The sequence below is a fragment of the Cebus imitator genome, unplaced genomic scaffold, assembly GCF_001604975.1.
Source record: "Cebus imitator isolate Cc_AM_T3 unplaced genomic scaffold, Cebus_imitator-1.0 Scaffold164, whole genome shotgun sequence".
In the NCBI taxonomy this organism is placed as follows: Eukaryota; Metazoa; Chordata; class Mammalia; order Primates; family Cebidae; genus Cebus; species Cebus imitator.
The window spans coordinates 367,734-385,377 of NW_016107479.1; the positions used below are offsets into that span (position 1 = coordinate 367,734).

At 38.7% G+C, this 17,644-nt stretch overlaps 1 protein-coding gene across 47 annotated transcripts in view; it reads right to left on the reverse strand.

The window, feature by feature from the left end:
• Window positions 1–17,644, reverse strand: part of PTPRD (protein tyrosine phosphatase receptor type D) — a 2,344,803-nt gene that overhangs the window by 98,877 nt on the left and 2,228,282 nt on the right. For 29 of the 47 annotated variants that reach the window (XM_037744085.1, XM_037744087.1, XM_017544042.2 and 26 more), the window contains 2 exons: window positions 17,118–17,159; window positions 16,519–16,616 (listed from right to left, as the gene is read on the reverse strand). In XM_037744085.1, coding sequence (XP_037600013.1) covers window positions 16,519–16,616; window positions 17,118–17,159 — 140 coding nt within the window. The remainder of the gene's footprint in view (window positions 1–16,518; window positions 16,617–17,117; window positions 17,160–17,644) is intronic. The other 18 variants (XM_037744097.1, XM_017544057.2, XM_037744093.1 and 15 more) reach the window with 1 other exon arrangement.

Sequence of the window (17,644 nt, forward strand, 5' to 3'; positions counted from 1 at the left end):
TCAGCATTACTCTGTTGCTTTATTTCAGGCAGAAGAACGTCTTCCCCATCTGTGCACAGAATCACTGTCACGAGTTTGATGTCCTGTGCTGTCCTGGCAATATGTTGCCCAGGGAGGTCCACCAAGGAAACCAAAGGTGAATTACCCACCTAGAAGGAGGACCATGCCAATAAAGTTGCTGTTTCTCTGTCTCCACAAGGCCTCTGTTGCAGCACAGTAGTTAGAGTTATAACCTAATGAAGGATCCTTATTCATGACTTGATAAATGATATCTATCTCAATAACATGTGACTATGCTTGGAAAGCAGGAGACGTAAAGAGAAAACCAGGCTCCCTCCCTCCCTCCCTCTTTCCTTTCTTCCTTTTCTTTTTCTTTTTTCTCCCCTCCCTCCCTCCTTCCCTCCCTCCTTCTTTCCTTTACTTTCTTCCTTCCCTCCCTCCCTCCTTCCTTTCCTTCCTTCCCTCCCTCCTTCCTCCCTCCCTCCTTCCTCCCTCCCTCCTTCCTTCCCTCCCTCCCTTCTCTCCCTCCTTCCTTCCTTCCCTCCCTCTCCCTTCTTCCTTCCTTCCTTCCTTCCCTCCCTCCCTCCCTCCTCTCCCTTCTTCCTTCCTTCCTTCCTTCCCTCCTTCCCTCCCTCTTACACAAGTAAAACTGAAGACCTTGCAGTCCCTTGCAATGTCATGGATTCAACACAGCAAACAATAAATCAAATCTGCCACGTACACAGCGACAGGCACCTGAATCACCCTAATCTTGGCCTTGCACTCAAGCCTCAAGCAGGAGTTTGGCCCAAACTGACATTGGCATTTTCAAACAACTCCTCAGTGCCTTTACAGTTTCCCTCTATCAGATGTTTAAAAGCAAAAAAGGCTGGGCGTGGTGGCTCTCGCCTGTAATCCCAGCACTTTGGGAGGCCAAGTCAGGTCACCTGAGGTCGGGAGTTTGAGACCAGCCTAGCCAACATGGAGAAACCCTGTCTCTATAAAAAATACAAAATTAGCCAGGCATGGTGGTGCATGCCTGTAATCTCAGCTACTCGGGAGGCTGAGGCAGGAGAATTGCTTGAACCTGGGAAGCAGAGGTTACGGTGCGCCAAGATAGCACCATTATGCTACAGCCTGGGCAACAAGAGTGAAACTCCATCTCAAAAAAAAGAAAAAAAAAAAAAAAAAAAAAAAAAAAAAAAAAAACAAAACACAAAAAAAAAAAAAAAAAAAAAAAAAAAAAAAAAGGCAATACAAACAAAAGAAACATAAATATTCACCAAAGCTAGAAAAAAAAGCCCAGTGGTCTTCTTGACTTCTTGATTCTTTATAATATATCCACTTAACATTTAAATATAAAGTGCCTTCACTGAATTTCTTTTTAACGGTGAATTTGGCTCACACCTGTAATCCCAGCACTTTGGGAGGCCAAGGTAGATGGATAGCCTGAGCCCAGTAGTTCGAGTCCAACCTGTGTAACAAGGTGAAACCTCATCTCTACAATAAATACAAAAATTAGCGAGTGTGGTGGTGTGTGCTTGTAATCCCACTCACTGGGGAGGCTGAGATGGGAGAATCATCCTAGCCTGCGGAGGTAGAGGCTGCAGTGAACCGTGATGGTGTCACTGCACTCCAGCCTGTGTGACAGAGTGAGACCCTATCTTGAAACAAACAAAGAGGTAAATTTTATATGTGAACTATATTGCAGTAATAAAATGATGAAAAAAAATACACAAAATATGTCACACAAGTTTATTTTTCCCTAAAACTACCTTATTTCTTCCCATAAATAAATAAAATTCGTGTTTTATCTCAATCATTGTACTGCTGTCTATAATTTGGGTTCTCACATAGAAAGACAAAAATCTTCAACGTTTCAAGTTAACACGAGTTTAAGCGGTAATATGATGGTTGTTTATTTTTCAGAAAACATTTTCATGCATTTGTTATTTCGCTTTTATCTAGGGAGTCTACTTAGAAAACGTCATCTGTTGCATAATGTTAGATGTGAATTTGCAGAGTGATTTCAGCCACCTCACTTAACTGCCCTGAAAATGTCTTCTCTACAATAAAATGACAGCAACGGACGAGGTTAGAAGATTCTAGGACTCCTCAAATATAACTGCACAGTAGAAACTTTGTGACACTGAGTTTAAACCTCTAAAATTTTATGAAGGATTTTTTAAAGATAATAGGAGGATTCCTTGAGCTGCGACAACAAGGATCAATACAGAAGGAATAGAAAAAGAACAAAAATGGAAATCAATGCCCAGTTGCACAGCAACATCCACCAACTCTAACCCTTAGACTGAAAATTTTTATTCTCCTTGTGTCTCAATAGATGACAAGGAGGTCAACTAATTACTGTGGGTGGGGGGTAAATTCTTCCACCTTCCCAAATGCAGCACCCTAACTGCTCTTAATAAAAAGGGAGGCAGCATTTCATTGTTCATTAACTATACTAATTATAGCTTCTCAATCACTGCAGCCACATAGGCGCTCCTGAGCTATAGAACAGTGACAAAAGAGGCTTGACCTAAGCCTACAGGGATGGGGGTAGGGGCATCACTGCATTGAGAAAACAAAAAAGGAAACATGGCATCAGAATCTGAACTTTATTATGTTTACTTTAAATCATGTTTCATAATAATCAGAGAAAGAATTTCAGCATGAGAGAGAGACAGAATCTAAAAAGGTGCTCTAGGGCAATCACCTAAATTGTGTCTAAGCTTCTGCCTCGTCAATCCGGCTCAGTAATTTATATGCCACCTGACATACTGTTCATTTTAACAGAAATAAAAGCTGGAGCAAAAGCAAACAAAATAATAACAATAAATTCTTAAGCTAATGGAAATTCATGTAAGTAGGCAGTGGTTTTGTGTCCTCCTGCCATCTTGAAATATGGCAAGCATCTTTGATTGTACAGTAACAGCTCCTATCTTTTCAAATCATTTAGCAGCTTTTATACAAAATTCAGTTGCAGAAACATGACAGGATTTTGCAAATATGAAAAGGTGTTTTTAAAATCTTGAAGGTGAATATTACTATACATCATTTTAATAGATTTGTGAGGCTTAATTTATTATAGTGAGTAAGTTTCCCTTTCCTCATGGATTATCTGAATGAACCTGGAATTTGGCTTGTGATACACAGTGGGGAGGGCACCTTGACAGTGTATGTCTCAGTGTTTTTTTTAATCTTCAGGATTAGGCAAGTAGGTAGACTCTGGTCTACAACTTAAAATGTCAAAACAAGAAACAAGTCAATACCAACTATCCCCTGTGAGAGTTAAGACTGAGTCTTTACACTTTCAAATCCATCAAGCATCCGCTTGATTTTCCTCGATTTTATTTTCCTGCTGATCAAGATCAGAAGTCAAAGGCAGTCACTATCACACAGGTAGTTATAGAATCAATCTGGTGAATTATTTCTAGCCCAACTAATCAAATATATTTTCTGATTGACAAGGTTAGGATGGAAGGCTATTTGTTTTCAGATACAAATTACAATCCCTTCATCATCTTCAAACTTGCTAATTTTTAATAAAAATTAAACAAGAGCATGAAGAGGGAGGCTGGGTATAAAGCTTCCTATCCAAAGCATTTAAAACTAAGTCAGTTTGTTGTTGTCAATGTCTCTGATGCTGAAAAATTAAAAAAAAATAATAATTAAACCAATAAGAAATTTGGACCAATGATTCGTATTTGGGTCACTTGAATACTATGTGATCACCTTACCAGATAAAGCTAATGACAAAAAAAATTTCCATGGTGAAAACTGTGGTGAAAGGAAATCAAATATCAGAAGCAACTATTTATGGTGGTGAGAACATTACTCAGGCATCAAACCTCATGGGTTCACATCCCAGCTTTGCCATTTACTAGCCCTGTGATCTTGAGTAAGTTACGTAACTTTCCTGTGGTTCAATATACTCTGTTACGTTCTGTAACATGGGGATACTAACAGCACCCACCTGGAAGGACTGAATGAGTTAATGTTTACAGTAATGTGTTCCGAAGACTGTCTGGCACATGGTAAGTGCTGTACAAATGTTTGCTATCATTCTTATCCTTGTAAAGCACTATCTAGACTGTGAAACTCTATAGAAAGACTATTATGATATTAAAATGTTGTGCAGTTTAATACTAAAAAAAGATACGAAAAAATGCTATGTTAAATTGGCAGACAAATAAAGATGGGGGACCAGGAAGAAAGGAGGAAGGGGAGAGAAAGAGAAGGGGTAATGAAAAAAGGAGTGAAGAAAGGAGGGAGCATGAGAGAAAGAATGAATGACATCAGGGGTCCCCGTGAGCCACTGGGTGAAATTTAGAGGAATGATGAATGCCTGCCATTAAAGAGACTTTTTTAGCAAGTGAGAAATAATGCAGTTCTGATTATGCTTCATGCATGAACTTTTAAGCTAAAGACAAATACTCTGCTGCATCCGTGACGACAGAAAGACTAATGTTTTGCAAGGCCTAGCCAAGACTGCAAATTCATGTAATGTCTTAATGCTTATATCCTTCACTTTAATCCCTTCGGTATCCCCAAGCATGGTGGCATGCCCAACAACTGTTTTTTCAAAAAGAATGACAAACTGTTTAGCCACAGTAGAAAAACCATGACAAATATTACTGCCACTAACATTTTATAATTTTAAAATTAAATACATAAATAAGTAAAGTCATCCCTATGATGCTGGGTTGCATCAGGCTCCAGGCAGCCTCTTTTCAATCTCTTGTTGCAGCATTGATAAAATTCTTCTCAAAAGCTGTTCCCAGCAGTGACATAACTATACATGGACTCATAAGTACCATCCCTCAGGTACTTGGAGCTTCAGGGGGAGTTGCAGGAAGTGATTTCCATGCCTTCTGAACACTTTTGAAATCACTTAGTTGCAGACTTCTTACTACGTTGTTATGACCTTTAAAGAGTGTAATCACCTTACGCATCTCACCTGTCAGCAGCATGACCCTGATGCAGCAATGACAGTCACAGAACACACTGGAGTCCCCTGAGCAAGCCACACTCCTTCGCATCTCCACGCCTTTGCCTGCACAGATCCCGTGTATTTCTAGCAAACTTCAGTGACTCTCCCAGTCAGGGGTACTCCGGGAAGGCTCTCGTCAATAATATCTCACTCCCACGACGCACTTAACAAATACTGGGTTTTGTTTTGTTTTTCCCATTTTTCTAGAAGACTACAGACTCATTCAGGGCAGCTTATTTCTTAATTATTTTGGGTTCTCCAGTAAATGTTAAACAGGCATTCAAACTGCTCCTCTTATAAACAAAGAAACTGAAATCAGGAGACTTAAATAACATGCTTAGGGGCATTAAAATTTATAGCAGAGACACTAGGACAGTTTCTAGTTATCAGTGAAAATACCTTTTTTGATATTTTAATGTGGATATAATTTCCAGAAATGACATTATGTACAAGATAGGAAAACAGTAGTTCTTCCTAATTACCCTCCATCCTTATCATCCTTTACCTTCCCCTCATTGCTTTCACAGAGCTCCTTTTTGGAAGACGGAACAGAAAAGGTTATAGAAGATAAAATAACTTGAGAAAAGAATGTAATGTTAAGTGACTCACAGGTAGGTCATGCAGATTGGAGTTCACAATAACAAGAGCCACTTCTGTTGACTAAGCACAGAGGGCAATGGGCCAGGTGCCTAACAGACTTTCTAACAGTCTCACGGGCAGATACTAATATTCTCATCTTAAATAAGAAAACCAAGGTTATGAGACAAAGTAACTGGCTCAGGGTCAAGTAGCATAGCTACTAATTGGCCCAGTCAAAATATGAACCTTGTTTTCCCCGACTTCAAGGCCCTCTGCAGAGCCACTGTCGCATCCCTGTAAGTATACACTGATCACTCAGGTACTAAAATCCCAACTTCGTTTTGAAACAAACATACAACTCAGTAAGCAGTGTCTTTTTTCAGTCCTTGTTACGGTTTCTTTGAAGCTGAAAGCTTACTTTGGAAGTAGGGACAGTAGAATTAATTGTTTCCTGAGAGCCCTGGGCTCCATGTGGGAGCAGGTGAAAAGATATTTTGGACAATGTCCACTGATCGTCAAGGGCTCATTAGTTACAGAGAACTTGTATGAGAACAAGAACTGAGAAAAAGAAAATGAGAATTGAAATTGTATGAGAATAAGCACCGGGAAACAGAAAACGAGAGTTATGTGAGAATCCCTTAAGACGAGGAGGGCTCCCGCAAGAAAAAAAACCAAAGGCTCTACTGTGAAAGATACAGAGTTGGATGTTAGTAAAGAAAAATGTCGGAGGTTTTTGTTTGTTTGTTTGTTTTAAGTGGGTTAAAGAACAAACATTTAAAAAGTCTAAGTAGAAAGAAGCGTTGGAACTTGAGAAGTGACTTGCACTCTGAGTTCTCACAACTAAAGAAGGTCAGAAAGAATAAAAGACTATAAACACATAGACATAGGCCTGTTTTGGATACAATGTTTCTTCTAAGGTAAGCTGCTGTGTCCTGGTGTCCTACTAGATGTGTTTGTAAGATGCACAAAGCAGCCAACTGGGAGGAGGCTCTCTGTACTTTTGTATTTTACTTGGTGAGACTGGTCCTTAATTACAGAACAAAGACAGGATCTTCTCAGATGGCCAACTGGCAGGCCAATAATCTTTGCTATAAAAGCGGCTGGGCGAGTTTAATCAGTAGGTACTTTTGAGTTAAATCTGAGGGGTCTGCATTAAAATGTAATCACTTCTGTACTGTCTAGAGATAGTAAAAGCCTATTTGCTGAGAGAACAAGAGCCTGAAAATAAGGCTTCACTGCTGATAGATCAGGCAGGGATGTCAACTGGAAAAAGAAGCTCTTTTTTTTTTTTTTTTTTTGAGACGGAGTTTCAGTCATGTTACCCAGGCTGGAGTGCAATGGCGCGATCTCGGCTCACCGCAACCTCCACCTCCTGGGTTCAGGCAATTCTCCTGCCTCAGCCTCCTGAGTAGCTGGGATTACAGACACACACCACCATGCCCAGCTAATTTTTTGTATTTTTAGTAGAGACGGGGTTTCACCATGTTGACCAGGATGGTCTCGATCTCTTGACCTCGTGATCCACCCGCCTCGGCCTCCCAAAGTGCTGGGATTACAGGCTTGAGCCACCGCGCCCGGCCTGAAAAAGAAGCTCTTTACAGCAGGACGCTCTTTGTTCTGGTCGCTCCTGTTGTTGGTACTAGCAATTTGGATCACAACAAAGAGTTTCTGTGAACTGTAAATTTAGTTCAAAATTGATCCAGACACACACTTTGGTTAATCGCCTGCTGTGTGCTGAGTGGTGAGCTTGTTACCATGTGGCCAACAGCATACCAAGAGGCCAGACACCTGACCACAACACCTGACCCGGAGCTGCTTGAGAACAGCAAATGACTGGAAGGTAAGAAAGGGCAGCATAACAAGTGTGAATTGCACTGGTTTAAACTAGCAGGTTTTCATGTCTTTCTGTCTTGTATTATTATTTTTTTACTGACTTCAGCAAAGACCTAAGGGTTTGGCTGGGGACAGGAAAAGGTAGGGTTTCACTGATTCTAAGACATATATTTTATTCCCACGTTCTAACATCTCTGAAATTGATGTGCATCTTAAAATTGATGGTACCTTGAAATTATACTGGCAATGTCTTTTATTCCTTTGTGGTACATGCAATGATGGGGTATCTTAAAATGATGACACGTAGAGTTGATAAAATAAGTAATAGCTAGTAAGGTTACTGAGCACTGGTGTCAAAAAACTTGATTAGCATTTTTGTGTCTAATTTGTTTTTAATGATTTTATGAAGTAAGTACTATGATTGTTTCTTTATATAGAGATGAAGAAATGAAAATACAGAGAGGTTCAGTTATTTGCTTAAGGTCACACAGGTTGAGTTAGGGGCCAAACTGGCAGCCTGGGCCAATGGCCTGTATACTTAGCCATCATGTCATAATATTTACTCCCACTGTTGGATCAACAGGTAGAAAGCCCTGAGTGGCCGGCAGAGAGGTCTGGAGCCAATCTGAGAAGCAGAAAAACTGCTACGTTCATAAGGAAGTGGGCAAAGATCCTCCCACATCCACCTCCAATCCTAGTGTATGAGGAGATTCTGATTCAGAATAGTAAATTTAGCTATTCATCTTCCTCAACTTTACCCAGCCCAGGTACAAAAATGTTGTTACTGATTTTTATTTCAAGAAATCCCTCATTTTTCTCATTTCATGAACAAATCACCATAATTTGTTCTCAATTTTTTCAAAAAAAACTTTTTATTTTTTGTTACTCATATGTCAAAAATACTTAAAAATGGAGGCTTCTCCCTGGTCTATTCCACTCTTCTACTTTGCATAAAAGATGAAAATAGATCTCTGTCATCCCCATTTTCTTCCTTCAAGAAAAGTCCAGTGCTTTCAAAGTTGGCAAAAAAAAAAAAAAAAAAAAAAAAAAAAAAAAAAAAAAAAAAAAAAAAAAAAAAAAAAAAAAAAAGAGTGTGTTTGGTTTCTTGTTTCTGTTTGTATAATGCTTGAACACATGTCCCCCTCACGAGCTTACCCATAAATTACGAACTAATTAAAAGCAGACATGACAAGTGGTTTTGCAATACAAATGCTCAGAGGTTTACAAAACCTAATAATGATGATGTTTTTACTAATGATGGTTTTGTGCCTGTGAATATACTGCGGCACACATGGCCACATATACCAAGAGTCTTTTCCAAGGGAAAAGAGAAATGTTTTCTTTTGTGGTTCTTGCTTAGATGACAGATAATTTTTGTTCCTTCTGTGGAGAAATACAATGTTACCATCGGGAATGAACAAATTATGGAGAAAAGAAATGCATCCTTAGCATGTCACAGAAAACCACTGGGTTTTCCCAAGGAGAGTCATGCAATGGATATTGGTAACTATGACATTTTCACAGAAATTTTAAATATTTTGATCTAGTTGGAGACGAAGGTTTCTGAACTCTATAATCAGGGCACAGTAAGAAACAAAGAGTGAAACATTTAGGTGTTTACATCAGGTAAGTTAAGGTACATGAAGAACAAAACAACATGAATTTGTGACCTGGTTTTATCACACATAGTAGCTGTGTGACCTTGGGTAAACCACTTCTTTCTCAGCCTCATGCTCCTTGCCTCTATGATGAGAGAGTTAAACCACATGATCTCTGAGGCTTAGATAGCTCTAAATATTAAGACATATGACCTAAGCAATGTTTTAAAATATCTCTACATGTCTCAACACTGTCTTGATGTATTTTGTTATTCATCAAGGAAGCAATATGTATTTTTCCTTTATTTCACTGATGGGAAGATTTTAACTTATTAAAAAAGGTGTTAATATATACCGTTATAAAAACAGAAGGACAGGGCTCTGATACCTGAAAGATTTTATATAAAAGGCAGTTTATCATCAGCACAAACAGGAGATGTGAATGCTGCCGTGAGTCTGTGAAGAATGTCAGCACATGTGGATGCTGAATGGTGGGAAATGTGAGCAAGGGGACTGGAGATGCTCCAACTCCAGAAACGGCAGCAAAAGCATTGGGACCGGGCTTTGTGATGAGAACAAAACAGATCAAAGGCCTTCTTCAGTGAACCAAAGACTTCCTTGCCCCTCTCCAATGGCAACACCAAGATTGCTCCGAGTTAATCCATAGTTTTCAGGTAATACTATTAAGAGAGCTGGCACTGACTAACTTGAAACTAGATGTCTGAGGGCTGCTCATCTCTGTGTAACCACCATGACAGATGGACTGTGGTTTAACATGTGACTTGTATGTGAGCTGACAGGAACTCGGAAAAAATTCTGTTGTTGTAACTGTTTAAAACGGGGTTATTATCTCAACCCACATCACAAAATGTATAAAATCTGGAATGTACCTGAAGTAGAGTATGTGATTTGGGACAGTATTTTTATTAGAAAACTCTACCCTGAGGACCACATTGGGAGTTAGCTTCACATTTTCTCTAACTTTATAGCTTTTCTTGATAGTGACCACTAGGATGCTCATTTATTTTTTAATTTTTTTAAACTTTTTTTGAGATAGGGTCTCCCTCTGTCACCCAGGCTGGAGGGCAGTGATGTGATCTCAGCTCACTGCAGCCTCAACTTCTTGGGGTCAGGTGATCCTCCCACCTCAGTCTCCCGAGTAGCTGGGACTACAGGTGTGTGCCACTATGCCCAGCTAATTTTTTTTTGTAGTTCTCTGGAGACAGTTTCACCATGTTGCCTAGGTTGGTCTCAAACTCTTAGACTCAAGCGATCTGCCCACAAGCAGCCTCCCAAGGTGCTGGGACTACAGGATGAGCCACCATGCCCAGCTGGGATACCAATTTATTACACAAAGATATCATCAAGGTGTCTTTTTAAATGTAGATTCTGAATCAGCAGCATTGGGGTCGTGCCTAAAATTCTGCATTTCTAACAAGGTCCCAGGTGATGTCATTGCTACTGGTCTGTAGTGCACACTTCGACTATGAAACTACCAGAACATTCATTTCCCATGTGCCTTTCCCTTGACAAAATGCACTTCACTCCTCTTTGTAATTTCACTAAGAACGACATCTTCTCTTCAGTATCTTTCTCAATTCTCCGGGTCATTATGACCTTTACTGAACCCCAGTAACGTTCCAACAGCCCTTAAGATTACCTCCTTGGTGTAATTCTTATTTGATGGTATATATTTGTCTTTGATAAGTACAAACTCCAGAAGCATGGGTTTCTCACTTCTTTATTTTCTTAACACGGAGCACAATGCTCTTCTGTAGTAGAGTGGTGAATAATTATTAATTATTAGTTCCTCCTCCTAGCTCACAGGCCTCCTTCCCCAGAAACTTCCCTGTCTCCCATCCAAGATCTATATGAACGGACTGTTAGCAGTTACGTCCCAATGTGTGTCCCCACAGCAAACATTCAATTAGATGGAGTTCAGAGTTTGCTCTCTGGCATTTAAAATTTGACTGGCAAGAAAAACTTAGTCTCTTTAGGGGGCCTGTATGTAAATGAATATATGATTAAAGACCATGTTTTCTGTGTGTGGGTGAGGAAAACAGAAGATGCTGACTTGTATAAGGGGAAAAATGAAGACACCCCAGAGAAAACACAAAGATGAAAGCTCCAGAGAAAACATCAGGAAATTGTCATAGCCTTTCAGTTCTAGACGACAGTTCTCAATGTGTACCTTTACTATTAGCCTTTGGCTCTGTAATACATCAAAAATGCCTTCTGTTTTTCCTTGAGCAACTTCTAGGGGTTGTAGCTACTTACAATCTATCTAGTCTAAATAAGATTTGTATATATATATATGACTGTGAAGGGTGATGATGCCTACTGAATGAATCTTAAATATACTAGTCTATGCGCCATCTCAGAAAATGGTGCAATGAAGACTGAGGATTATGTTCTATGATACATTGCCTCAAACCAATGACATTTCTCAAACTGAAGTCTTCAGAACACCTGCGTCAAAGTCGCCATAAGAGGTCTTTTAAAATGGAGTTTCCTGGATACCACAGCTAACCTACTGAACTAGCATTTCTGGGGTTGGGACCAGGAATTTCAATTTTATTGTGTCTCTGCTAGGTTTTGGTAGCAGGAGGATGCTGGTCTCATAAAATGAGTTAGGGGGAGTTTCCTCCTTTTTTATTGTCTGGAATAGTTTCAGAAGGAATGGTACTAGCTCTTCTTTGTACCTCTGGTAGAATTAGGCTGTGTATCTGTCTGGTCATGGGCTTTTTTTTTTTTTTTTTTAAATTCATAGGCTATTAATTGCTGCCTTGATTTCACAACTTGTTATTGGTCTATTCTGGGACTGGACTTCTTCCTTGGAATTTCAGTTTTAAATAGGCAACCAAAATGATCTGTAGGCACCAGCCTAAGATTTTGTTTGGCAAGGCCTACATATGATTCTGATTTAAAGATTCACCAGCCTAATATATTAACAGCCATACCAACTCTACAGAGGACCTGATTCCCTGCATTCCAGATGCTATTCTCAAACTGAGACTACTTAAATTCCAGTAGGACTTTTGCGTTTCATCTCAGAAAACAGACATCTAAAGTGTTTATCAAGACCTGCAGAGATGGGGTTACACTAACTTCTCAGGTCCATTCTTCTAGCTTTCATCGAATCCAACGTCGGAATTCAGCTGCCTTTACGGTACAGGAAGTGTCTCACAGGATCTAATAATACTGTGCTACAATTTAACCTACTTCCTCCTATTCTGACCTCAGTTATCAGTGCAGACAGCTTTCATGCCTTTAACCCGGTTTGGCCTTAGAATCAGAGTAAAATTAGCTTCATGCATCTTGCAAGTTCTGAGTAAACATTAACTCCTAGTGATTATGCCAAAATAATTAGGTGTTTGAAAGCAACCTGAGTTTTCTTTCCTCCATTTTTTTTTTTTGCTGAAAGCCAGCAACCAACTATTCAAATTTATGTAGAAGACAATAAACCATTTCTCCCCACAAAGTGTTGCTCTAAGCCTCAATTTTTATGTTGAGGTCTTAATCCTATTATCACAGTTGAATACAACACTTAAATATCTCCTTGATAGCTGTTAAGGCACAGTAGAGTCAATTCATGCCCAGCGAGCTTTAATCACAGGTCATCATCATGATCATCAGTGAAGTCTATGTGGGCTATGATGTCCACAGCTAAGCCTACTGGGAAAGCTGTGCGTGGCAGCACTGCCAGCATGCAGTTAGTTCATAACTACTTTCAAGGGGCACTTCTGATCTAATGGCTAAATGAGGATCATCAAAGTATCTTTACATGTAGCATTTCTTGAAAATTCCATTTTTGCAGAGGCCAGTTATTGTATTCACTGGATGCAACTGAGATTGCTTGAGTGAGCTTTTATTGTTATGTTCTGTCTAATGACATTTCAGTCAACAGCAAGCCACAAATAAGACACTGATCTATAAAACTACAATGGATCTGAAAAAATTACCATCACCTAGGGAGGCGGTAGCTGTCATAATGTCCCAGCACAGCGTATTACTCACGTGGTTGTAGAGATGTTTGTGTAAGTAACCTTATTCTGCTACCAGTCATATAAAAGTCTAGCACATAGAATTATGTATAATACATATTTAATACTGCTAAGAAGTGAATGTTCCTAGTTTATGGGTTTACTACAATATACATTTTATCGTTATTTTAAAGTGCTCTCCTTTTATTTATTTAAAAAAAGAACTTTAAACCAGCCTGAGGTATGTCCTTCAGGAGGTATGCAGAAGAAGGCATTGTCATCATAGGAGATGACAGCTCCTTGCTGTCACCCTGAAGACGTTCCAGTAGACAAAATGTGAAGGCAGAAGACAGTGATATTGATGATTATGACACTGTGTAGGCCTAGATGAATGCATGTCTTTGCATCTTAGCTATTAACCAAAAGTTCTAGAAAGTTAAAATAATGTAAATAAGAGAAGAGCTTATAAAATAAGGATGTAAAGAAAAAATGTTTTTGTATAGATGTATAATGTGTTTGTGTTTTAAGCTAAGTGCTATTAAGACAGTCAAAAAACTTAAAAATTGTATAAAGTCATTACAGTAAGCTAAGGTTAATCTTCTATTGAAATATGATTTTAAAATAAATTTGGTATCCCCTAAGTTTATAGTGTTTATAAAGTCTACAGTATTGTACAGTAATGTCCTAGGCCTCCACATTCACTCACTACTCTCACTGACACCCAAAGCAACTACGAGTCTCAAAAGCTCCATGTATGCTAAGGTTCCTACATAGGGGTACCATTTACAAATATTTTCATTCTTTTTTTTTTTTTTTTCCTTTCGGAGACAGAGTTTTGCTCTTGTTGCCCAGGCTGGAATGCAATGGCGTTATCTTGGCTCACTGCAAACTCTGCCTCCTTGGTTCAAGGGATTCTTCTGCCTCAGACTCCCAAGTAGCTGGGATTACAGGCATGTGTCACCATGCCTAGCTAATTTTTGTATTATTAGTAGAGATGGGGTTTCACCATGTTGGCCAGGCTGGTCTCAAGCTCCTTACCTCAGGTAATCCACCTGCCTCAGCTTTCCAAAGTGTTGGGATTACAGGCATGAGCCATTGCATCCAGTCTAAAAATCTTTTTTACAGTATTTTTACCTTACATTTTCTTTGTTTAAATACACAAATAGTCACCACTGGGTTATGTTGCCAGCAGCATTCAATATAGTAACTTATTGTACAGGATTGTAGCCTATGAGCAATAGGCTGTATACCAGACTTAAGTGTATACCAGACTATACTATCTAGGTTTGCTATATTCCATGATGTTTGCACAATAACAAAATCACCTAAGAACGCATTTCTCCGTAAGCGTCACTGTCGGCAAGTGATGCATGACTGTATTATTGTCAACCGTTTAGGTTATATTGGTGGAGAGTGAATTAATGGCTTATCAACAGGTCGAGCTTATTTAACAGGGCCGACGTAATTTGCTGTAATAACAAATTGTGGATTATTTGCACAATTCGTGACCCATTACATAACTCATAATCAAAAACAAATAATTAAAGCAGGGCCATGCACAAATATCACATGGCAAAATAATCAGAATCATACAACAATAAAAAGTAGGCTGGAGTGATGAAAGATTTCTGATTCATAAAAACTGATATAACTGAGAATTCTTCATGTTGCCCCAGCTGCTAGTTCTCATTTGCCTTGTTTTCTCTTCTAAAACTCACTCTGAAGCCTGAAGTCCTAACTTAGAAACTATAGAAAGTGTTTTAAAGGACACTGCATAATTTTAAAAGAGCTACCGCAATCAAGAGAAGAGCAGGAAAGAGGCTGCTGGCCATTTGAGAAAAGAAGGTAACCTCTGATCCAGTGCGAATTTTCCCAACATTGAAAATGTTCTCCTGAATGCTTGGAGCACAAAAAAAGAAAATATAACCTAATCAAGAGGCAAGGAAACAAACCAAATCTTTCTGTCCTATCAAACACATGACCAAGATGCTGGAGTGTGCACATGGAATAAAAGGCCGTATGGCTCTTGAGGGTAGAGGAGGATGAGAGTACAGGGATGTTTTGTTTTTCTGGCACAATGACTTAAAAAAACGAATATTTGAATATCTGAAGATTTTAGGAAGGCCATGCAGATACTCAGACTGCCACAGGCCTCACTGCTCCACATTGTCTTATGTAAAGCTTCTTCTTATTTTTGTGATCCCTTTAGCCAATTGAGGTTGGGGGTCCTCTTACAGGTTACTATAGAATGTGACAGGGCAGAATGTTAGAGCTGGTAGGTCCAGTGCAATTGCCCCAATTAAGGCTCATACAACCAAAACCAAGAGAGGTAACAGGGCTGTGTTATCAGCTCCCATTAAGTAAATCAATAGAAACCCCTGATGGTGAAATTTGGGCTGCCTAGGTACCCAATAATCTTTTGTTATATGGTACAACTGCAAGATTTTAGTGGTACATTTTAATCTTATGCTAAGTTAAAACTGGCCTAGAAAAAATAATTATGGTCTGGTTATCAACAATTCATTAACTGGCTTGACTAAGAATCTTTGCTGCTGGAGAACACTAGAAATATCCAGTTCTATAAGTTTTTGCTTGATATATACCACAATATCCAAATACATGTGCATGTGCACATGCATGCACGCATACACACACACACACACACACACACACACACACACCCACACCCACACCCCCACACACCCACATACACTTCTCCTTTACCTTCATCAAGAATTCACAAAGAATCTTTAAGAATTCTGGAATTTTACGATAGCATTCAGTGTACCATTCCTTCAAAAACAAGCAACTCTCTGAAAATACATTTCAATCTTCATATTAGCTCTAGTATTAATTTAGACTGAAGGATAAGATAATATATATATGTACACACAATTACAGAGTTTTCAGGCTTACAAAACCAAGAGTCTTGAGAAATGTACTTAATCTCCGTAATCTTGCTTTATAGATGAAGATTCTTATCACAGATCAGTGTGTTAGGACCTATTTGGTATGCTGGAAAGCTTATCAGTTTAGTATATTCTAGGAACTGAAAAACCAGAAAGACAAACACTGCATGATCTCACTTATGTGTGAAATCTAAAAAAGTCAAACTCAGTGGAGTAGAGAATAGAATGGTGATTACCAGTGGATGGCAATAGAAAGGGGAGATGTTGATCAGTTTTAGCTAGACAGAAGGAATAAGCTTCAGTGATCTGTTACACAGAATGGTGATTATAATTAATAATAATGCATAATAAATTAATATATACAATTACTATCAATAAAAATAAAGTAAAAATTAAAAAAAACAGAAATACATAATCTCAACAAGAAATATTAAATAAATGTAAAATCAACACTTTTTAAAAGTGTAATTACTATATTGCTTGTACAAACACTTTTAAGTTGGCGGTTCATTATATATTTTTATATTATATTTGAGTCATATTTAAAGGGAAAAGCACTGATGAAGTTAACTTTCAAGAATATGGTCACAAAAAGAGAAGAGCAGTTCTTGAAATTATTGTCAAGAATAAACACAGTGAATTACCTCATATTCCTGGGAAAACTTCAAATTGTCATTTGCTTTCAATCTTTCAATGTGGTCTGCAAGTTCCAAGATAGGTATTGGAGGATGGCTAGCCATACCTATTAAAAAGGAAAGAAGAAATGCATTTGAAAACAAATGAAAATGATGCTAACTATCCGAAAATATAGAGAATACTATAGTTAGAAATGGCCTGAAAATATGTGAGTAGTAAAGATGTTTAGGTGAGGAAGCAGGCAAATAGTTTGGTTACTCAAAGCAGGACATGCTCTGGAAAGATGAATTTTGTAGCCAAATGAAAAGTCACCAAGCATAATCTCCAAACTAACACCCCTAGTGTAAAAGAAAGCGTTATTGTGCTAAGAATCAATGAGGTTAGCTAGCGGAGAAAACTGACAGGCTTGATGTCAACTTCTGCTTTGAGTAATGACTTTTATGCCATTTCAAACTCCTTCTCCTGCACTGTGTGAAATGGAAATTGTGTGGAATTAAATGGTGTCAAGTGAACTAAGAAAACAGACACTGAGAAAGGCCTAAAAGGGAAAGAGTAGTAGCTTGATAGTAAACATAAAATGACTTATGCATAATCAAGAAAAACTAACTTGAAGAATGAAGGTTACCAGGGTAACCGGAATCATCTGAACCTGCAAAGGAAATGATGGTGTAAATAAAATAAAATAGAACAAATTCTTTATGGAAAAAAATGAAATGGAAAGCCTGATACACTTTTTAAAAAGTCTAATCAAAATGCTGCAAGTTTGTTTAGGATTCACTATACATCGTGACTAGATTGAGATCGCTAATATTTCACACACCTATAGGTGACTGACATTCACATGCAAACACACAGAGAATGACATGCACCACAGCTCATTGACGAGAATCACTGACGGCACAATCAGACACCAAAGTGAGCCTCAAAAATGTTTCCACTAGTAGCAGATTGTAGAGGTTGGGGTTGCAGCCTTCTCCTGGACACTTACAAATGGCCACACTAACAGCTTCATGATATTTTGCCCCACGTCCCCATTATTCAACCCCCAGCAAACCTACAATCTACTTCAGGTGTAAACATCTTTGTCCATGGATGAGAAATGAATTCAGGGAAGTGAGCAAATGGTGAAAAGAA